Genomic DNA, 24,740 nt, shown 5'->3' on the forward strand with positions numbered 1-24,740 from the left:
TTCTGTGTGTGGGGAGGAATCACCAAGTGCAGAATCTCTCAATTGCTCACCAAAAACGAGCTCATCGCTATTTTTAGCCGGTCAAAGCCTGCCGCGGATCGTTTTCTGGGTGTCATTATAGTGCAACTTTGGAAGACTTTAGTCTTTTTTTAACAGATAGTCGCTATAGCCAAAAGTGGGCCACGAGGAGCTTTGATGTTTGAAACTTGGGCAGGTTAACCTATTTACACCTGAGGACGATCCTGACGGTTTTCTGAAAAACCCTGTTTCTATGTCAGTCGTCCTCAAACATTTTCATGTCAAGGACCCCCAGAAATATATGTAAAATTGGCCGCGGACCCCCATCTGAAAATATGTTGTTCCAGTGACCTCCCCAGAAGCAAAGATTTGAGTTAAAAACGTTCGCTCTGAAAGAATATATATTTAAAGAAAAAATAGCAGATCTACAAGCACCGAGTGCATGTAGATCTGCTATTTTTCAATAGCTAAAGTATAACATAATGCTCAAAACACCACAAGGGGTTCCCTGCCCAGAATCGGTTAACTATAATGTGAGAAATCTACACTGTCAAATGCTCCTTTAAACCCAGAGTGTACAAAATAAATATTTGCTACACACTGTGAGTTAGACACGTATTATGCGTATTATTATTATGCCAGAGTATTTAACAAACATGAACGATAACAAGGAAGGACATAAGCATAAAACAAATATTAGTCAATGACAATCAGTTTGGTGTCTGTGTGGATGTTAACCCATTTTGGGGCGGGAACCCCTTTTGGTGTTGTAAAGCATTGTTATACTTTAGCTATTGAAAAATAGCAGATCTACAAGTTCATAGCGCGGCACTATGAACTTGCAGATCTGCTATTTTAGAAAAAATCGTGGAAATGTGCCTCAAAACTTTGAATATATATATTCTTTCAGAGTTTCCGTTTTTAACTCAAATCTTTGCTTCCAGGGGGTCACTGTCTGGAACAACATATTTTCAGATGGGGGGGGGGGGGGGGGGGGGGGGGGGTCGGTGGAATATTACATAATTTTTGGGGTCCTTGACATGAAATATTGAGCACCACTGATACAGAAACATAGGATTTTCACTAGAAAACTGTCAGAATTTAGAAGACATTATTTTTTTAATTTCGACGTCAGTTCCTAAATAGGCTAAAAAAAGAACAATCTTAAAACAGGCTCAGCGTCAGACTGGTATCCCAGTATGACATTGACCTACATTAAAACAGGCTCAGCTTCAGACTGGTATCCCAGTATGACATTGACCTACATTAAAACAGGCTCAGCTTCAGACTGGTATCCCAGTATGACATTGACCTACATTAAAACAGGCTCAGCTTCAGACTGGTATCCCAGTATGACATTGACCTACATTAAAACAGGCTCAGCTTCAGACTGGTATCCCAGTATGACATTGACCTACATTAAAACAGGCTCAGCTTCAGACTGGTATCCCAGTATGACATTGACCTACATTAAAACAGGCTCAGCTTCAGACTGGTATCCCAGTATGACATTGACCTACATTAAAACAGGCTCAGCTTCAGACTGGTATCCCAGTATGACATTGACCTACATTAAAACAGGCTCAGCTTCAGACTGGTATCCCAGTATGACATTGACCTACATTAAAACAGGCTCAGCTTCAGACTGGTATCCCAGTATGACATTAAAACAGGCTCAGCTTCAGACTGGTATCCCAGTATGACATTAAAACAGGCTCAGCTTCAGACTGGTATCCCAGTATGACATTAAAACAGGCTCAGCTTCAGACTGGTATCCCAGTATGACATTGACCTACATTAAAACAGGCTCAGCTTCAGACTGGTATCCCAGTATGACATTAAAACAGGCTCAGCTTCAGACTGGTATCCCAGTATGACATTGACCTACATTAAAACAGGCTCAGCTTCAGACTGGTATCCCAGTATGACATTGACCTACATTAAAACAGGCTCAGCTTCAGACTGGTATCCCAGTATGACATTGACCTACATTAAAACAGGCTCAGCTTCAGACTGGTATCCCAGTATGACATTGACCTACATTAAAACAGGCTCAGCTTCAGACTGGTATCCCAGTATGACATTGACCTACATTAAAACAGGCTCAGCTTCAGACTGGTATCCCAGTATGACATTGACCTACATTAAAACAGGCTCAGCTTCAGACTGGTATCCCAGTATGACATTAAAACAGGCTCAGCTTCAGACTGGTATCCCAGTATGACATTAAAACAGGCTCAGCTTCAGACTGGTATCCCAGTATGACATTAAAACAGGCTCAGCTTCAGACTGGTATCCCAGTATGACATTAAAACAGGCTCAGCTTCAGACTGGTATCCCAGTATGACATTAAAACAGGCTCAGCTTCAGACTGGTATCCCAGTATGACATTGACCTACATTAAAACAGGCTCAGCTTCAGACTGGTATCCCAGTATGACATTGACCTACATTAAAACAGGCTCAGCGTCAGACTGGTATCCCAGTATGACATTGACCTACATTAAAACAGGCTCAGCGTCAGACTGGTATCCCAGTATGACATTGACCTACATTAAAACAGGCTCAGCTTCAGACTGGTATCCCAGTATGACATTAAAACAGGCTCAGCTTCAGACTGGTATCCCAGTATGACATTAAAACAGGCTCAGCTTCAGACTGGTATCCCAGTATGACATTAAAACAGGCTCAGCTTCAGACTGGTATCCCAGTATGACATTGACCTACATTAAAACAGGCTCAGCTTCAGACTGGTATCCCAGTATGACATTGACCTACATTAAAACAGGCTCAGCGTCAGACTGGTATCCCAGTATGACATTGACCTACATTAAAACAGGCTCAGCTTCAGACTGGTATCCCAGTATGACATTAAAACAGGCTCAGCTTCAGACTGGTATCCCAGTATGACATTGACCTACATGTCTTGCTCTCGCACATCCACGCCTATACACTTTTTGCCAGCTGCTACTTCAGTTATGCAAGTTTAGTTTATAGTAACTTGTGTTTCAGTTATCAAATGACATTTTGGACTGCACTACTTAACCCATTTAGGCCTGACGTCGGAAAAAAAAAAAATGTCTTCTAAATTCTGACAGTATTCTGAAATACCTCATGTTTCTGTATCAGTGGTGCTCCATATTTCATGTCAAGGACCCCCAACAATTATATGTAACATGCCTCCGCCTCCCCCATCTGAAAATACGTTGTTCCAGGGACCTCCCCAGACGCAACGATTTGAGTTAAAATGTTCACCCTGTAATAATATATATTCAAAGATTTGAGGCACATTTTCACGATTTTTCAAAAATAGCAGACCTACAAGTTCATAGCGCGGCACTCGGTGCCGCGCTATGAGCTTGTAGATCTGCTATTTTTCAATAGTTAAAGTATAACATAAATGCTTTAAAACACCAAATGGGGGTTCCCGCCCAAAAATGGGTTAATGGCTGAGGTACAAAAGTCCATCTGTGCGTTGCCCTGCATAATGCCAAATCTCAATGGGTTTTCTAAAGCAGGGGTTCTCAACGTTTTTGGCCGGGGACCCCCGGAAATGCTTTGGCAACGTCTCGGGACCCCCGCCCCGCCCCCTCCCGACCCCCAATATAAATTGACTGCTACAATAACCTTAAACCATTTTGGGCGGGAACCCCTTTTGGTGTTTTAAGCATTGTTATAATTTAGCTATTGAAAAATAGCAGATCTACAAGCTCATAGCGCGCCACCGAGTGGCGCGCTATGAGCTTGTAGATCTGCTATTTTTGAAAAATCGTGATTTTTTTTAAAAAAAACAATCTTTTTTTTTTTTTGAAAATAATTTGGGGACCCCCTAAAATAATTTGGCGACCCCCCGAGGGGTCGCGACCCACGGGTTGAGAACCCCTGATCTAGAAGTCATTACTAGCAATTAAACAGGAACAGTTTGCACACAGGTGGTGAACGCCGGGCCTTTTTCGGAGTTGATGAAAATACATTTCTTTTGAAAACTTTGGGGAAGATGGCCATGCCACTTTTTTTCTACATCACATCGTGTTTCTTTTGCAGAAATTCTACTTTTGAGTCACAGTATATTGTTTGCTGCCTCACACATATATTCTCTAAAAGTGCACGGGGGAAATTTATTTGAATTTGGAAAGCAATTTGAGCTCTAGAAAAATCCCCAAATTGCCAAAGTTGTCATCCCTTTGTTAGAATGCGTCGTTGTCATTGTTACTGCCTGCGTTGCCACCAATGGAACCACGTCAGCTTCACTTGTTGACATTCACATGATTTGTTTTGCAATGCAGTGTTTTTCTGATTGCAAATGCACAGCATTGTTAGGCTGAATTTGATTTATATGAAATGATAACACTCGCCTAAAAAGGGGAAGTTGGTGCAAAGAAGCCATGTGATTTGGGGACATTTACAGTCGAGAAGAGACTGCTGAATAATTGCCTACCTCTGTAAACCATTGTGACAGGAGGAAACAGATACCGTACTCTTGGTTTTCATTTTTGAATCACTTCAAGCGAACATACAGTATGCAAGGAGTGAGAGAGACTTTTGAGTAAGCATTCTTAAAGGGATAGTTCAGATTTTTTTAACTTAAGTTGTATGAAATACTTGCCATTAATATAGTGTTTGCAACTGTATTAATTGATTGCCCGAGTCCCATGGTGGGAGTTCTGCTCTTGTTTTGGTCAATATTAAGTAGTTCCGGTCATTTTGTGGGGGGCACTGGGGCCACGCAGTAAAAGTAAATTAATCCACAAAATGAACGTAATTTGTATTGTTGACTATTTTTTGGGCGTAGTGATATGGACACAAAAAACATAGTTCTGTGTGATAGAGGGGTAAAAAATAACGGAAGTTGCACTAATATTTTAGAAATAGGTCAACAATACAAATGACGTTAGTTTTGTGGATTAATTTACTTTTACTGCGTGGCCCCAGTGCCCCCCACAAAATGACCGGAACTACTTGATATTTCACCAAAACCAGAGCAGAACTCCCACCATGGGACTCGGGCAATCAATTAATACAGTTGCAACCACTATATTAATGGCAAGTATTTCATACAACTTAAGTTAAACAAATCTGAACTATCCCTTTAACTTTTGGTACTGCTCAGAGACTACACAAAGAGAGGATGCAAACTACTAAGGTTAATTTCTCAAGCTGTAAAACCATGCAGAATCGTAAAGAGTAGTGGGACTTCATATAGGGGAAGGGGGCCCCTAGGAGGAAATGCCTCTCAACAAGAAATTGAATTCTAGCCACTGAGATGTCCCGATACTGTATCGGTATCGGAAAAGTATCGGATCGGCCCTTATTTGGTCATATCGGGTCGTATCGGTATCGGCAAATATGCCCGTCTAACCAGCGATCCGACACAGGGGTAACACCGGGGCTCCACCGGGCGCGTCAGCGTCGCGTCTCCGTCACCGTCAGGGAATGTTCCCTTTTTAATCAATGAAGGGTGGCTCCACTGCCCGCGTTGCGTGACATTAACGCGTGCATTAAAATTGAACCGGTGCGTTTTTTTGACGCACGCGACGGAGACGCAACGCGTCCGGTGGAGCCCTGGCGTAAGGGGCTGACACTATGGCAGGTGAATACAATGTTGGGGCATGTGGAGTTTGCTTTGGAGTTTCCCAAACTGCAAGTGCACATTTGAATGAGGAGTCTGCTATAAACACAACACCAGATATATAGCTAGAGAGCTATAAACACTATTCCCGGTCGGTGGACTTTTTTATTATTGTATATATTATTCTCTGGTATCAGTATTCGGTATCGGTATCGGCTAACACAGAAATTGTGGGATCGGATCGGAAAGGAAAAAAGTGTATCAGGACATCCCTAGTTAAAAGCAGGTCTACTAATTGGACTCTGAGGTTATTTTTTAACAAGCTAAGATGTCTGTCTTGACTGAACGTGAAGCGGTGGAGACTGAGAGAGAGAGACGGGGGTAATAACAGAGAGATCCATATCACCGATGACATCATGCCTCAAGACGCAGAACATCTGCACCCAAGGCCTGAGCGGAATCTACAAGCAGCACATAGTCTTATTTAGCTACACACCACTAAGTCCTTTAATCCGCCCTCGCTCAAACACTCCTCTGCCTCTCGTTTGAAGATCTCTCTCTCTGCATGGATCATAAAGTCCATTCGGTGTCCGTTTCACAAGGCTTTGCCTGGTTCTCCTTTTCAAACCTGCTTCTGCAGGCCATCCTGTCTGTCACCCCGTGACCGTCACATTTGGTCAAATTTATTTTGTCATGTCGGGGTCCTCTATAGAGCGTCGCAGTCCCGCCCCCTCGAGAGACCCGGAAAATAAATCCCTGTTCATTTTCCTCATAAGACTTTTCAGAAAGTATTTATTTAAAGACGTTTAAGCCACGGACAAAGCCAACTCGAGTCGTGACAAATCATGACAACAAACACAATTTTTTGGGCTGAACAAATAATTAGAAAGAAGAAGAAAACGGAAGGTTCCAACACTTTTTTTGTTGTTTTTCTTCTTTGTAATTATTTGTTTGGTCCAAAATATTGTGTTTGTTATGATTTGTCACGACAAGAGTTGGCTTTGTACGACGCTTATAAGGTCTTTAAATAAATACTTTTTGAAATGTCTATGGGAAAAATGCATTGGGAACTATTTCCTGGGCCTGGCGTCGTCATGAAAGGGGGCGGGACTGCGACGCTCTATAGAGCGTCGCAGTCCCGCCCCCTACCATGGCCCAGGAAATGATTCTCATTTTCCTCATAGACATTTCAGAAAGTATTTATTTAAAGACGTTTACGCCGCGGACAAAGCCATCTCTTGTCGTGACAAATCATGACAACAAACACAATTTTTTGGGCCGAACAAATAATTAGAAAGAAGAAAAAAACGGCAGGTTACAACACTTTTTTTGTTGTTTTTCTTCTTTGTAATTATTTGTTTGGTCCAAAATATTGTTTGTGTTATGAGTTGTCACGACTCGAGTTGGCTTTGTCCGCGGCATAACCATCTTTAAATAAATACTTTCTGAAATGTCTATGAGGAAAATGAACGGAGAATCATTTCCTGGTCCCTGGTAGGGGGCGGGACTGCGACGCTCTATAGTGCTTGCAGCATAGGGACATACTCTCCAGTAATTACAGTTATAGGCTGTATCGTCAGCCCCCCCCCCCCCCCCCTTCCCTCACACACACTCCTTGGCTCAGCAGAAAGGGTTTTTCCTTCCAACTGTCGCCCAACAACTGCCTGTGTCATGGTGGTGAAATGCTTCCACCTCCCTGCCCCTCGTGCACAGAGCAGTCATGGAGCCAAGTAACAGTCACTCAGTCACATGTGATTAATAGGTGATTAGGCGGGACAAAGCTAGCACATGTTTAAGGATTGTCTGCTCCTAAAGCATTGTCTGGCAACTACCAATTTTGACTTACTATGCATTAAAAAAAACAACGGCTTTACTTACAAGTAAACATCAGACCAGGCCGGGTTTGTTTTTGGCAGCACATTTCTATTTTAGTTTTAGTCATAGTCCTCTTGAAACGTTTTCATTCCGTTTTAGTCACATTTTAGACAGTCACCTGGAATGTTTTAGTGTTTAGTCTAGTTTTAGTCTAAAATATATTTTGGCGGGCCTTGATGCTGTCGTAATGGCTGATTTTACACTTGCTGAAAATAGCCGATCTGCTATTTTCAGCATGCAACCAAGTGTAACAAATGACTTTTTTTTTTGTTGACGAAAATCTACAGTATATTTAGTCATAGTTTTAGTCACCATAGCTTTGCGTTCATTTAGTTTCCATTTAGTTTTCGTCAGTGAAAAAAAGGTAGTCAACGAACATTTTTCGTCATCGTTTTAGTCGAGGAAAACAACACTGCGTCAGGTCAGACGCACATCTATGCCTATTTCGTCGTCTTAACCAAAAGACAACTAGCTGATGAACCGTACTGGGATTTTGGCCAGAGAAACATGTTTAACCAGTATGAGTGGAATTTACCCATGTTAAAGGAGAATTCCATACTAAAAGGCTTTCTTACCTTTCTTTGTAGTTGTTACGTCCCCACCAAAGAGGTCCAGGTGTTATTTTGTGCAAAAGCTCCTTATTGGCTATTTCCCCTACCATAAGCCCTCAATGAATTGCATTGAATTGAATGGGGCTATGGGGTGTTGTGCTAATTCGCTTATTTCCATCGCTCAACATTATTTCTTTGTATATATCCTCTCTTCATAATATAAATAATATCCCAAGTGGCACACTTTACTACTTATTTCGATGGAAATAAGCGAATTAGCACAACACCCCATATCCCCCATTCAATTCCCATTCAAGGCAATTCATTGAGGGCTTTAATATGGTAGGGGAAATAGCCAATAAGGAGTTTTTGCACAAAAAAACACCTGGACCTCTTTGGTGGGGACTGGGGACGTAACAAATACAAAGAAAGGTAAAAAAAAAAAAGCCTTCTATCATGGAATTCACCTTAAGGTTTACTATGAACCCTAGGCCCTGAGTGGAATAGTAAGAGAGTGGCGACACTAGCATTGACTCCCATTGTAACAATGGAATGCGGACGTGCTCATTTCTATCTCAATGGGATAGTTCCAGCCATATAGGAGCAACTATAGCCCAATAGGCACCCGCTTTGAGGCGAGATCAAAGCGTGTCTCTCCTCTCCTACTCTACACTCTGCCCTAGCCTAAGTGGTTCTCAACCTGTGGTCTCCTACTCTACACTCTGCCCTAGCCTAAGTGGTTCTCAACCTGTGGGGCAAATGGGCCCCCAAATAATTGCCAAAACACTTAAACATAATATAACATCAATATAAAAATAATTATGTTTCTGTAACCCATTCTGGGCGGGAACCCCCTTTGGTGTTTTAAGCATTATGTTATGCTTTAGCTATTGGACAATAGCAGTCTAGATCTACCAAGCTCGTAGCGCGGCACCGAGTGCTGCGCTACGAGCTTGTAGATCTGCTATTTTCGAAAAATCGTGAAAATGTGGCACAAATCTTTGAATATATATTCTTTCACAGTGAACGTTTTAACTCAAATCTTTGCTTCTGGGTGGTCCCTGGAACAACATATTGTCAGATGGGGGTCGGTGGCCAATTACATATATTTTGTGGGTCCTTGACATGAAATAGTTTGAGAACCACTGACAGATACGAGGTTTTTCAGAAAACTGTCAGGATTTAGAAGACATTTTGTGGAATCGTCCTCAGGTCTAACTTTGAAACGTGAACATTCATTGTGATACCGATGAATAGGAATGTAGAACAACATGTAGCCTCAACATAATCAAGTCATCATTCAAATAAATATACTCTGGGGTCAGATGGGTGGGCAGCATTCAAATAAATATACCCTTTGGTCAGATGGGTGGGCAGCAGACACTTTTTCTCAAGTGGGCCTTGTTTGATTCACAAAATGTTGACAACCACTGCCTACTACAAAAGTTGTCACATGACCTCTCCTAGGTGGAGTTGAACAGAGCGCTTGTCAGGACTCGTTGCTCAGGACTTCAGCACAGCGCATTTAGTAACTTCATTCTGCTATGTCAACATTGCCATTTGACACTTATGACACCTAGGAGTGGGACGACCACACACGCAGTGGTGGCCCGTCAATAGGGGGCGCTCTGCGCCGCACCACCACCCACTGACCTGAATAAAAATGAGAAATGAAGTCTGCAGCCTCACCAGACTATAATCTATTTAAAATGAGCAAGCCACCAACGTAAATATTATATAATCATATCATCATCATTTTTCGACCGCGGTCGACATCATGGATTTCACAATGCCACGCCAGACTTCCCGGTCCTTCATTACCATCCCCAGTTCCTGCTGACTGATGCATGTGTCCCTATAGCGATGACATCAGGGAACGATAGTTTTCTACCTCTGGTCTGCTTTGAGGCAGGACTCCAGAGAAGAATGGAAGATATAACCTCATTGTCAGCTCTGTCGCAGTGGCCGGAAAACTGTGTTCTTCTGGATCGGACCAGTGAAGAAACACGGGGAAGGTTGCCGTATATTAGATTAGTCGATGCAGGGGGGCTCTTCCAAGACAGATTTTGTAATAGTACCACTAACTAGTGAGTAATAATTATAGTAGGCTAATATAAGCCATGCGATGTCAAAAAAATGTTCTACGATGTGTAACGTTCCTGATTGGTTACTGCGTGTCACATGTTTGTGCGCAAGCATCTGTAGCCCGTTGACGCTGGTTTTAACCAAGGGGCCAGTGAGGCTATTCAACGTTGAAGCTCTGGGCCCTAGTGGTAGGAGGAGGGACTACAGGCGGACCCGTGGATTCATGACCGGGAAACCCCGTGCAGCTGGGCTTTAACATTGAGCGCTCGGTTGCACTTCCGCATTTGACCACCAAAGTTTGGTGGTCAAATGCGGAAGTAGACGTTCTGAGACGGTACTTCCGGCAGTCTTCCGGGTGCTTCAAAACGCCACTGAAAAACTTCCACTGACATGAATAGCTGGGGGGGCGGAGCTTCGTGCCAGTTCAGTCTGACATGAATAGCTGGGGGGGGCGGAGCTTCGCGCCAGTTCAGTCTGACATGAATAGCTGGGGGGGGGGGGGGGGGGGGGCGGAGCTTCGCGCCAGTTCAGTCTGACATGAATAGCTGGGGGGGCGGAGCTTCCACTGACATGAATAGCTGGGGGGGCGGAGCTTCGCGCCAGTTCAGTCTGACATGAATAGCTGGGGGGGCGGAGCTTCACGCCAGTTCAGTCTGACATGAATAGCTGGGGGTGGCGGAGCTTCGCGCCAGTTCAGTCTGACATGAATAGCTGGGGGGGCGGAGCTTCACGCCAGTTCAGTCTGACATGAATAGCTGGGGGGGTGGAGCTTCGCACCAGTTCAGTCTGACATGAATAGCTGGGGGGGCGGAGCTTCGCGCCAGTTCAGTCTGACATGAATAGCTGGGGGGGCGGAGCTTCCACTGACATGAATAGCTGGGGGGGTGGAGCTTCGCGCCAGTTCAGTCTGACATGAATAGCTGGGGGGGCGGAGCTTCCACTGACATGAATAGCTGGGGGGGGGGCGGAGCTTCGCGCCAGTTCAGTCTGACATGAATAGCTGGGGGGGCGGAGCTTCCACTGACATGAATAGCTGGGGGGGGGCGGAGCTTCGCGCCAGTTCAGTCTGACATGAATAGCTGGGGAGGCGGAGCTTCCACTGACATGAATAGCTGGGGGGGCGGAGCTTCCCCTGACATGAATAGCTGGGGGGGCGGAGCTTCCACTGACATGAATAGCTGGGGGGGGCGGAGCTTCGTGCCAGTTCAGTCTCTATCCTTTTATATACTCTATGGTTTTAAGTTACTATATGTATGTCAGTCGCCAGTACTCTCAACACAGTCGCTTTAGGACAAGAGGTGGGGGTATGTTTTTTACACCTCACTCATAACACAGACTTCATCATGCATCTCGAATATTAACGCTTCTAAAGAGAGATCAGTCTTGACGACGGTGATGACGGCGATCACCCATTTTCAACCTATCGCCATATACTTAATAATGCTCACGATATTGTGCCATTTCATTAAAGGAGCATTCAGTGATTTGGGTGATTTGGAAAAAAACCCGGTGTGCACATGTACACGCTCTACAGTGGGGGAAGTACAACAGACCAACAGCACGCGCACCAATGCCAGCCACACTCGATCATGATTGGAGGAAGGCACCTCTCATCCTGATTGGATGAAAGCTTTGCCACCCAAAACCCAAACCGAAACTAGGGTTTTTTGACCCCAGGGGCTCACTGGGGACAGGGAGGAACTCCTTATATGGTCAGCACACTTTATAGTAGGGAGGATTATCCAAAAAATAAGTGATAGTTGAATTAAGTGAAATCACTGAATGTACCTTTAAGAATAGTTTGATGGTAGTATGAGGATCTCAATCATTCTCTTGTCTAACACAATCGGTTACTGTCTTGATGTTACTTTGGTGTCCTTAGTAAGGATGGGGTATCCTTAGGAGTTAATCGATTCCTTAATTTTGATAATTTGTACCCGGCAATTTTGATTCAGTTTGTGCTCGTAATTCGTAACGTAATTTAGATGCCCAACCCTAGTCCACTCCTTACTACAGTCATTGCACGTCGGAGCACTTGAGCTTATAGCCTGTTGTTGTCCTCCGACGGTGGCCTTTTCTATTCTTTAGGTGCCCTTCATTTGTCCAGGAAGTCATTTTGCTTGGCGCAAAGTGCAAAGCCCCCCCCCATCCAGAACCACTCGTGGGAATAATGGCCTCTCTATAACTCCACTTCTGTTGGTTGGCATCATGACCGTGGGAGGCAACACAAGGCCTCAAGGCAAGTCTTTAATAGTGAGAACCTCATCGTAGAGAATATGACCATCAGGGGAAAGCAGGCATGCCAGTTAGTAGGCAGCCATGCATTGCTAGTGGAGCCTGAGCGATTCTGATTTCTGGAGAGGCCTAGCCCACCGATTACCGATGTTTTAACACAATCTGTGCCAGGAACGTTTACTAGAAAAAAATATATACCAAGCTTGCACCTTCTTCAGGGTGTCGTGTTCTTTAGAAAGGTTTTGCTGTGTCATCTCCGTCACACGCCTGTTCCTATATTTTGTAGAGGTGTACTCGGGCCGATACCACCCTCAAGTACTCGTACTCGGAACCGGCCCCGATACTCGGAACCGAGTACCAAAACATCCAATAGAGAGTATGCGCATGCTTAAAGTGAATGGCACATCGAGTGGCAAATCGAGTGGCAAAGCAACAGGCAAAGTGAGTTTAACATCGTTTAATGTTGTTTAATGCAATCAGATATGACTTTTCTGTGTGGATGTATGGGCTGTCAAGGCCAGAAAGTAGTTTTTTGCCACTCAGTAGGCGTTCCTGCATAACTTCCTGGTTTGATGATGATGTCACGCGCATACCCTCTATAGACACTATAGAGCGTCGCAGTCCCGCCCCCTACCATGGACCAGGAAATGAATCCCAATGCATTTTTCCCATAGACATTTCAAAAAGTATTTATTTAAAGACGGTTACGCCGCGGACAAAGCCAACTCGAGTCGTGACAACTCATGACAACACAAACAATATTTTGGACCAATTAAATAATTACAAAGAAGAAAAACAACAAAAAAAGTGTTGTAACCTGCCGTTTTTTTCTTCTTTCTAATTATTTGTTCGGCCCAAAAAATTGTGTTTGTTGTCATGATTTGTCACGACTCGAGTTGGCTTTGTCCGCGGCGTAAACGTCTTTAAATAAATACTTTCTGAAATGTCTGAGGAAAATGAACGGAGAATCATTTCCTGGTCCATGGTAGGGACTGCAACGCTCTATAGGCTGAACGAATGCAACAGGAGCGAGCAAGTCTGACCCAACACTGCAGCAAATCGCCAAAAACTACAAGATCTACAAGCATAAATGACAATGAGTACCACAGACGAATAACAGTCTAAGTCCACACTATTGATCCATAATATATAAATGATAGATAAGGGTTCAGGACAACAAGGCCTTTTCGTGGAGGGGTCAGTCTGAAATTTGGACTTAGACTGTTTTTCGTCTCTGGTACTCATTTGACAAAGTCAAAATTAAGTACTTAAGTAAGTTGTAGTTGTACTCTGTCTGAAGAAAAAACTCTAATATTTTGTAACATTCCAAACAAATGGATCTTACTCGATCGTGTAATTATTTAAATCCACTGTTGGTTGTGGGCACCCCCTTAATAATCTTCTTGCCTTAGTTCTTCCATAATCATTCATCTTTATTACGCAGTTTTTTTCCCCGTGTACAAAAAGCTTGATTTACAGAGGCTATCATGTAAAGGGGATTTTAATGAGCATGAAATCCCTCTACTTATATTTCCTGTTTTGTTTCCAACCCATTGGTCCATGCCGACTACTTCCTCTTCTTGGCAAATGCTTAATTTGATTTGTGTAATGGAATTTTGCACCAAATCCCAGTAATATTATTATTACTGATGAGATTAATCTTCAAATAATCGGTGTTTCAGTTCTGTTAAGTCTACTACATCTCAGCTGGGATTTGGAGTCGACCAATAAACGGATATCAACATGACTAAGCTCCCCTAAGAGGAGGTTATGGATTTAGCTATTGAAAAAGAGCTGATCTACAAGCTCGTAGCGCGGCACCGAGTGCCGCGCTACGAGCTTGTAGGACTGCTATTTTTTTTAAATCGTGAAAATGTGGCGCAAATGTTTGTGTGTATATATTTTTTCAGAGCGAACGTTTTTAACTCAAATCTTAGCTTCAACAAATATGTTGTCCCTGGAACAACATATTTTCAGATGGGGGTCGGCGGCCAATGGGGGGGGGTCCTTGACATGAAAATGTTTGGGAACAACTGACATAAAATCATAGGGTATTTTCAGAAAACTACCAGGATTTAGAAGGCATTTGTAGAATCGTGAGTGAGATGATATTGTTGATCATACTGCTAAAGGCTCTTCACTTTGAGTTTTCATTGACTTTATGACTGTAAATAGGTTTTCAATGTAATGAGTCCCAGGATGCAGGGAGGGTCTTTTAGATGAGTCCCAGTGACATTTGATGAGTCACACTTCAACAACGTTAGGAGTCATATATCTATATATTTTTTTTTATGTAGATTCATGTTTCAGTTTGTAAAAAAAAAAGGAAATGTTTTGTGGACAATATTAATTATACCACTTGACTCATGTTTTTATCAGATTTCAGGCGAGGGTTGAACAGTTAATCGAACTGATCAAATTGATCGATCATAAGAAATATGGACACATTAACCCATTTTGGGCGGGAACCCCTTTTGGTGTTAGCATTATGTTATGCTTTAGCTATTGAAAAATAGCAGATCTACAAGCTCATAGCGCGCCACCGAGTGGCGCGCTACGAGCTTGTAGGTCTGCTATTTTTGAAAAATCGAAGAACCACTGACATAGAAACATAGCTTTTTCAGAAAACTGTCAGGATGTAGAAGACATTCTGATCTCAGGTCAAAATGGGTTAATAAAATGGATGTATTGATCAATCTCTAGGTATTTTGGGCATGTCATGTCATGTGATGTCATGTCATGTCACGTTATAGGCCAAAGGTTTCCTCACCACAAAAAGCGGACGGAAGCAGTGTTGTTTTCGTCGACTAAAACTAAGACGGAAAATGTTCGTCAACAACTACTATGTTAGGAAGGAACTATTGATCTGAACAGGCATTTCAGTAATATTTAACCAGTAAGTTACAGATTGGTCAAAAAAATAGCAGAAACATACAAACAAACAAAACAAGAGACTTACAATAAAAAGAGACAAAAAAGACAAAAACAATAAAATAATAACTGACATGACTACACCGCACTCCGAGGACAGAAACAACATCACAATCAATTGACACCCCTTAACTGTCTCACTCTCAATGACATTAAGGCCTGGATGGCTCTCAACCTCCTCAGTGTAAATGAAAGAAAAACGGTCAAGTCATAGTGTTTGGGCCTAGTGGCCCCGGTGTTGTACCCACCGACCTTGGTCCCTTGGTCCCTTATGCCAAACCCGTTGTCTCTAACCTTGGGGTCAAATTGGATAATGCACTCAAACTGGACAAACAGGTAAACGCTGTGGTTAGTTCCAGCTTTTATCACCTGAGGCTGCTCGCCAAAATCAAGTCTGTGCTTTCTTTCAACCATTTTGAACGTGTCATTCACGCTTTTATCTCCACTCGTTTAGACTACTGCAATGCACTGTATGTTGGTTTTAAACCAGTCTTCCGTGGCACGTCTACAACTGGTCCAAAATGCTGCTGCGCGTCTCATAACTGGAACCCGTAGGCGTGACCATATTACACCTGTTTTGTTCTCCCTTCACTGGCTCCCCGCCCGTTTTAGAGTTGATTTCAAGATTTTATTGTTTGTCTTTAAATCACTGAACGGTCTTGCGCCACAGTTCTGCTGGCCAGTTGAATCTCCAGGTCACAAAAAAGGCACGTTTAAAGGAGCATTCAGTGATTTGGGTGATTTGGAAAACCACCCAGTCCGCCCCGGTAACAAAATGTGCACATGCACACGCTCTACAGTGGGGGGAAGTGCAACAGCATGTGCACCAAGGCCCGCCCCCACACATGATTGGAGGAAGGCCCCTTTCATCCTGATTGGATGAAGGCTTTGCCACCCGCCACCAAAACTGAAACTAGGGTTTTTTGACCCCAGGGGCAGGGAGGAACTTCTTATATGGTCAGCACACTCTATAGTAGGGATGATTATCCAAATAAAAAGAAAAAATAAGTGATATTTGAATGAAGCTAAATCACTGAATATACCTTTAAAGACCAGAGGTGACCAGAGGTGCCTTTTCTGTCATCGCCCCCAAACTGTGGAATGAGCTGCCTTCCTTCCCGTGTGAAACTGGCCCCCCACCATCGAGACTTTTAAATCTGGCCTTAAGACCCACCTGTACACCTTGGCTATTCATTTAAGACCCACCTGTACACCTTGGCTATTAATTCAGTTTGAGAGTTCTGTGTTTTTCTGTGGCTTTGTTGTAATGTGTCCTTTTTCTACTGTGTGGTTTGTTGGTGTCTTTTGTTTTAGCTTTATAGTGTATTTAAGCTTTTAACTTTCTGTACAGCACTTTGTATACCTTGCGTTGTGAAATGTGCTATATAAATAAAGTGGATTGAATTGGATTGGAGTTGCATGCTGAAAATAGCCGATCTACAAGCCCACAACGCGTCGCGCTGCGGTGCGTTGTGGGCTTGTAGATCGGCTATTTTCATTATACGACGGCATCAAGGCCCGCCAAAATATATATTTTTTATCATCTTACGACTAAAACTAGACACTAACACTAAAGCATTCCAGGAGACTAAAATGTGACTAAAACTAGACACTAACACTAAAGCATTCCAGGAGACTAAAATGTGACTAAAACTAAATTAAAACTATTCAAAAGACTAACTAAAACAAATCAAAATTTGCTGCCAAAAACAACACTGGACGGAAGATAACGTAAGACAACGCGTTCCACTGTAACACGTCCAGGGCTTGTGGACAGGCTGTTTGTGCAATGGTTAACAAAGGCTTTGGGAGTTTTTAGATTTGTTTAAAGATTTGTCGACCCAACTAGCAGTAGTTTGCTCAGCATTTCCTTAAGTAATCGCATGTGATGTATTGCCATGCTTTTCTGTTCTTGCCTAATGTAAATCGCTCTGGATTAAGAGCGTAAATGTCTAAATGGTAAATGGTGCATTTATATAGCGCCTTTATCCAAGGCGCTTTACATAGATTGTGCATTACATTCACCCATTCACACACATTCACACACCGATTGCAGCAGAAGCCATGCAAGGTACCAACCAGCACATCGGGAGCAATTTGGGGTTCAGTGTCTTGCCCAAGGACACTTTGACATGTAGACAGGAGGAGCCGGGATTCGAACCGCCGACCCATGGATCATTGGACAACCTGCTCTACCTCTTGAGCCACAGTCGCCCCTGCCCCTGCTAAATTGTTCAGAGAAGAAGCTGATTGCTGCAATCTGTCTACCAGATAGTAGCACGTTAGTTAATCCAGACACGCTGTAATAATGTCAAAACATTTTGTGTTCAATTCATGACGATAACTTGCAGTATGTGGTCGGCTCCTCTGACACATCATGTTGGTGTTTATTACACCTGGCCTCTAGGGGCAGTATGTGGTCGGCTCCTCTGACACATCATTTTGTTGTTTATTACACCTGGCCTCTAGGGGCAGTATGTGGTCGGCTCCTCTGACACATCATGTTGTTGTTTATTACACCTGGCCTCTAGGGGCAGTATGTGGTCGGCTCCTCTGACACATCATGTTGGTGTTTATTACACCTGGCCTCTAGGGGCAGTATGTGGTCGGCTCCTCTGACACATCATGTTGGTGTTTATTACACCTGGCCTCTAGGGGCAGTATGTGGTCGGCTCCTCTGACACATCATGTTGGTGTTTATTACACCTGGCCTCTAGGGGCAGTATGTGGTCGGCTCCTCTGACACATCATGTTGGTGTTTATTACACCTGGCCTCTAGGGGCAGTATGTGGTCGGCTCCTCTGACACATCATGTTGGTGTTTATTACACCTGGCCTCTAGGGGCAGTATGTGGTCGGGTCCTCTGACACATCATGTTGGTGTTTATTACACCTGGCCTCTAGGGGCAGTATGTGGTCGGCTCCTCTGACACATCATGTTGGTGTTTATTACACCTGGCCTCTAGGGGCAGTATGTGGTCGGCTCCTCTGACACATCATGTTGGTGTTTATTACACCTGGCCTCTAGGGGGTGCCAAGTATACCACAAAGCTTGTTGGTCTGCTATTTTTGAAAAATCGAAGAACGACTGACATAGAAACATAGCTTTTTCAGAAAACTGTCAGGATGTAGAAGACATTTTTAGAATCTGATCTCAGGTCAAAATCAAGTCTGTGCTTTCTTTAAACCATTTTGAACGTGTCATTCACGCTTTTATCTCCACTCGTTTAGAGCAGGGGTTCTCAACCCGTGGGTCGCGACCCCTCGGGGGGTCGCCAAATTATTTTAGGGGGTCCCCAAATTATTTTCAAAAAATATATATATATATATTTTCACGATTTTTCAAAAATGGCAGACCTACAAGCTCGTAGCGCGCCACTCGGTGGCGCGCTATGAGCTTGTAGATCTGCTATTTTTCAATAGCTAAATTATAACAATGCTTAAAACACCAAAAGGGGTTCCCGCCCAAAATGGTTTAAGGTTAAGTGTGCATAGTGGAAAAGGTGCAGGAGGCAAATGAAACGAACAGGACTGGGGAAGCAGGCATTTATAGGGCGTCGACACCCGGGCCCAGGTGCGAGCTGATCATCATTAGTATAGCTCTGCTCCCCAATCCTATAGAGCGTCACAGTCCCGCCCCTTTTCATGACGACGCCAGGCCCAGGAAATAATAATTCCCAATGCATTTTTCCCATAGACATTTCAAAAAGTATTTATTTAAAGACCTTTTAAGCGTCGTACGAAGCCAACTCGAGTTGTGACAAATCATGACAACAAACACAATATTTTGGACCAAACAAATAATTACAAAGAAGAAAAAAAAAAAAAAAAAGTGTTATAACCTGCCGTTTTTTTTCTACTTTCTAATTCTTTGTTTGGCCCGAAACATTGTGTTTATTGTCATGATTTGTCACGACAAGAGTTGGCTTTGTCCGCGGCGTAAACGTCTTTAAATAAATACTTTCTGAAAAGTCTATGAGGAAAATGAACGGGGATTTCTTTTCCGGGTCTCTCGAGGGGGCGGGACTGCGACGCTCTATTGGACAGAAGAACATACAAATAATTAGGAGAGCAAAACACATTATTATACACCTAACCAACCAGACGACCTAAGAGTAACATATATACATACACACACATACAACACACAATATAGGGAACCGTCACATTGGCACATTGTTGTTTTGGTGGAGTCAGTCAGTCAGTCATGTGCTCAGTGGTTGACCAGACTTACCCCATCCTTATTTGAACTCTGACCCCAAACTCCACTGAGTCAACAGCAGATGGGCTGATGTAACATCAGCTGCAGTCTGTCTGTCCGAGGGATGACATTGAGCCTTGGAGTCATGAGCTAAACTCCAGATAGGCTGCATGTCCATTTACCCATTTTGACCTGAGATCAGATTCTAAAAATGTCTTCTACATCCTGACAGTTTTCTGAAAAAGCTATGTTTGTCGTTTCGATTTTTCAAAAATATTTTTCAAAAATAGCAGACCTACAAGTTCATAGCGCGCCACTCGGTGGCGCGCTATGAGCTTGTAGATCTGCTATTTTTCAATAGCTAAAGCATAACATAATGCTAACACCAAAAGGGGTTCCCGCCCAGAATGTGTTAAACCAAACATATATCGAAAACCACATTTAGAACCAATAACCCACTTAAATCTTCCTCATTTGGGTTAACCCATTTTAGGGCGGGAACCCCTTTTGGAGTTTTAAGCATTATGTTGTACTTTAGCTATTGAAAAATAGCAGATCTACAAGCTCATAGCACGCCACCGAGTGCCACGCTATGAGTTTGTAGGTCTGCTATTTTTGAAAAATCATGAAAATGTGGCCCAAATGTTTGAATATATTATTTCACAGCGAACGTTTTTAACTCAAATCTTTGCCTCTGGAAGGTCCCTGGAACAACATATTTTCAGATGGGGGTCGGCGGCCAATTACATATTTTTGGGGGTCCTTGACATGATTTTTTTTAGATCCACTGACATAGAAACATGGTTTATTTTTTCATTTTGAAGACATTTGTCCTCAGGTCTAAATGGGTTAAATGTCTTATCAATGAATTGACACAGGAAACTTCTACTACTTTTTTTAACTAAAGCGATTAGGCTGCCCTATTTTATATTTTTAAAATCTAGCGAAATCTACAAGCTCGCAACGTGTCTTCCGTTTTCGCTACGTTTGAACATGTTTAAAACAAATCAGTTTCATTTGTTTTGGTGTTTTGGAAAATGTTATTGGGAAAATGGGGACGCCAGGGTTAATTTGGTTAAGATGCTTTCTAATGAGCATGGAGCCAGGATCAGTAACATGATCGCAGACCAGACATGACCAGACTCTTTCTCCACAGGCTGGAGCAGGCCTGTCTCTGTGTGTGTGTGTCATTAGATGGCTGCTGCAGATGGGTATCAGTAAACCGCTCGTCCCCATGTGTGTTTTTAATTCTGTAATCCAAGGTGTGCCGTGCATGGGCCGTAGTTAATCTGATAACTTCTGCTACACTAGCTCCCACTATTGTTGTGACTGCATACAACAGGGCACACTATTCTATTCCGGTGTGGTGGCATATTAGCGGTAGACATTTGTTTTACTGGAGTGGAGTGTTTGCCAAAGTTCTTAAAGCAGCACCACATGCAGAAATGTCCCATCCCAAAAAGACAGTGTCTTGTGAGTGATGTTTTACGTCAATGAAAGCCTTTGTCCCCCTCCTCCTCCTCCTCCTCCTCCGCTCATTTCCAAACCAAATCCATGCTTTTTTTCCTCCTCTTTCCATCTGACCTATGGGAACTTTGGGTTTTGTTTGGCAACAAAGTGCACCATTGTTGGCCTCCTGTCTTTCTACTTCTGGCCTATGGGTCCTTGATGCTCACCGCTCCGTTTGGCAGCCAGGTCTGTTAATCAGGGCAGAAGTGGTTCTGTTGTTCACTTATGGCTCTTTTCAACTGCACTGTGCCGTGAAATTGGTTCTGGATTGGTTTCCCTGCTCTCCGGATGTGTGGCTTCACATACATGAGCAGATTATAGATATTTATTGATACGGAACGGAAATTCAGATTCTGAATCCGTGATAATATTCATTTGCATTAATTTGAACAACCATATTGAGCCCATCACCAGTTGAACAACAAGCCTAGCTTACTCAGTAGTAGTTGATTAGAAATCTTGAGTTTGTTTTCCAGAAACTGCCATTGCCATTAATCCCTAGTATCAATATTATATCATGATATTAGACTGGATACTATCTGTGATTTGGGATATTGTACTATTGTAATAAATATAAATGATCGGAATCGGATCGGGAGCAAAAAAACGTGATCGGGACATCCCTATACACGTGAGGCTACCGCTAACTTAGCATCCTGCTGTGTTGTTCTGGTGCTGAAAGCTGAAGGCGGTTGCTACATCGCGTGCTCTTTCGTAGGCCCCGCTAACCTAGCATCCTGCTGTGTTGTTCTGGCGCTGAACGCTGAAAGCGGTTGCTACATCGCGTGCTCTTTCGTAGGCCCCGCTAACCTAGCATCCTGCTGTGTTGTTCTGGCGCTGAACGCTGAAAGCGGTTGCTACATCGCGTGCTCTTTCGTAGGCCCCGCTAACCTAGCATCCTGCTGTGTTGTTCTGGTGCTGAAAGCTGAAAGCGGTTGCTACATCGCGTGCTCTTTCGTAGGCCCCGCTAACCTAGCATCCTGCTGTGTTGTTCTGGTGCTGAAAGCTGAAAGCGGTTGCTACATCGCGTGCTCTTTCGTAGGCCCCGCTAACCTAGCATCCTGCTGTGTTGTTCTGGTGCTGAAAGCTGAAAGCGGTTGCTACATCGCGTGCTCTTTCGTAGGCCCCGCTAACCTAGCATCCTGCTGTGTTGTTCTGGTGCTGAAAGCTGAAAGCGGTTGCTACATCGCGTGCTCTTTCGTAGGCCCCGCTAACCTAGCATCCTGCTGTGTTGTTCTGGTGCTGAAAGCTGAAAGCGGTTGCTACATCGCGTGCTCTTTCGTAGGCCCCGCTAACCTAGCATCCTGCTGTGTTGTTCTGGTGCTGAAAGCTGAAAGCGGTTGCTACATCGCGTGCTCTTTCGTAGGCCCCGCTAACCTAGCATCCTGCTGTGTTGTTCTGGTGCTGAAAGCTGAAAGCGGTTGCTACATCGCGTGCTCTTTCGTAGGCCCCGCTAACCTAGCATCCTGCTGTGTTGTTCTGGCGCTGAAAGCTGAAAGCGGTTGCTACATCGCGTGCTCTTTCGTAGGCCCCGCTAACCTAGCATCCTGCTGTGTTGTTCTGGCGCTGAAAGCTGAAAGCGGTTGCTACATCGCGTGCTCTTTCGTAGGCCCCGCTAACCTAGCATCCTGCTGTGGTGTTCTGGCGCTGAAAGCGGTTGCTACATCGCGTGCTCTTTCGTAGGCCCCGCTAACCTAGCATCCTGCTGTGTTGTTCTGGCGCTGAAAGCTGAAAGCGGTTGCTACATCGCGTGCTCTTTCGTAGGCCCCGCTAACCTATAGCAACCTTGCCGTGTTGTGTCTTCCAGGGGGGTTTTCGGTGGTGTTCCTGGCTCGTACACACAGCGGTGTCCGCTGCGCCCTGAAGAGGATGTACGTCAACAACGTCCCGGACCTGAACATCTACAAGAGAGAGATCACCATCATGGTAAATACATGCACACGGACGACTCCATGACACACGCATATACATTATTAGTCACATTAGGGATGGGAATTATTTATTAAGTCATTAACTCATTAATTGATATTTGACAATTTTTTATAACCCTAACGATCGACTAACTGGATTGTATCTGAGATCAAAGGAACAAAAAACGCAGAGCTGAAAACGACACCCTTCAATGTGTGTGTGCTGTCGTTCTAAATGTATGAATTCTGATGACAGCTGGCAGGGTGTGTCTGGCAGACAGAGAGAGAGAGAGAGAGAGAGTGAGTGAGTGAACCATGATGGAAGCTTTATAACTTGAAGGTTTCTGTATTTTGAATACAACTCACTGAGTTACACAACTTGCGAGCCATACTTCCAGTAGCCTGGCTAATAAGCCAGACCGAATCAGCCGTTGGCAAAAAAAAATTGCCTGCCGGTGGATTACGGTCTGGATAGGCTCAATTGTACGCCCATTTCCTACACCAGAGAACTGGTGTGGCCAATCGGGACACGGTATGCAATATGGGCGGGCTTTGGTACTGTGACGTTCAATGCTTGAGACCTTTGACTGACAGTAGCTCTGACCAATTGCGTCAAAGAGAAAATGTTTGAACCCTCCCCACAAGATCCATACACAGCATCTCCAGACTCAAATACCACACGACCGTGTGATTTGAGTCTGGCTTATTAGCCAGGCTATACTTCCAGAGCATGGCCACTGGGTCAGAGTTGCATTGCATAAACATGAGCATGCATGTCGTTCAAAAATGACATTTGACAATAATGGAAATACATTTAAAAAAAATCCTCCTAATTTTACAATTTGACTTCCCAACATCAACAAAAAATATATTATAACGTTTTTAACTCAAATCTTTGCTTCTTGGGGGTTCCTGGAACAACATATTTTCAGATGGGGTCGGCGGCCAATTACATATAATTTTGGGGCTCCTTGACATAGTAATAGTTTGAGAACCACCAGAACCAGAAACATGGGGTTTTCAGAAAACGGTCGTGATTTTAGAAGACATTTGTGGCATCGGCCTCAGGTCAACCGTTTCCAACCTCGACTAAAATCATGCACGGCACCGTCTTCAACAACATGCATACAAGTGGCTGCTCCTTTCCAACGGGTCTGTCCTGGCTCCAGTGTTGTTTTTTAGTTTTAGTCATAGTCTCTTGAATAGTTTTCAATTAGTTTTAGTCACATTTTAGTCACCTGGAAGGTTTTAGTGTTAGTCTAGTTTTAGTCGACTAAATATAAGATTTTAGTCGACTAAAATGTATTTTGGCGGGCCTTGATGCCGTCGTAATGACTGTTTTTACACTTGCTGATCAGCTATTGTCAGCATGCAACCAAGTGTAAAATGACTTATACTGGATCTAGTTTTTATTTGTTGACGAAATTGTCAGTATATTTAGTCTCAGTTTTAGTCATCATAGCTTAGTTTTAATTTAGTTTCCATTTAGTTTCCGTCAGTGGAAAAAGGTAGGTTAGTTTTAGTCGACGAAAACAACACTGCCTGGCTCATTGAAACATCACAACGCTAGAAGGTCCTGGGTTCGATTCCCGCTGGGGACGCTGTGGGCGCTGGCGGCGTGTTTCCTCCTCCGCGTCACATGCAGTAATCCTGGTCTCTAAACTGCCTCCCCCTGGCCAGCCGGGGCGCCTGATGGAGGGGAAAGGAACTGGTTCCTTCCACGCGCTACGTCCAACCAGGGAAACTCCTCCCTGTCAGGTGTAAAAGGAGTGACTTTTCAGGCATGAAGGAAGCATGAGTTCAAGTCCGTTGCTCTCCCCAGGTTGGCGGAGGGTGTGTAGAGCCCAGGATCACATTA

General features: G+C 43.8%; 1 protein-coding gene across 1 annotated transcript in view; it reads left to right on the top strand.

The window, feature by feature from the left end:
- The window catches only part of bmp2k (BMP2 inducible kinase), a 121,941-nt gene that overhangs the window by 31,191 nt on the left and 66,010 nt on the right, over window positions 1-24,740 (top strand). The window contains exon 2 of the mRNA XM_079516017.1: window positions 22,780-22,898. Coding sequence (XP_079372143.1) covers window positions 22,780-22,898 — 119 coding nt within the window. The remainder of the gene's footprint in view (window positions 1-22,779; window positions 22,899-24,740) is intronic.

The sequence above is a fragment of the Electrona antarctica genome, assembly GCF_951216825.1.
Source record: "Electrona antarctica genome assembly, chromosome: 12".
In the NCBI taxonomy this organism is placed as follows: Eukaryota; Metazoa; Chordata; class Actinopteri; order Myctophiformes; family Myctophidae; genus Electrona; species Electrona antarctica.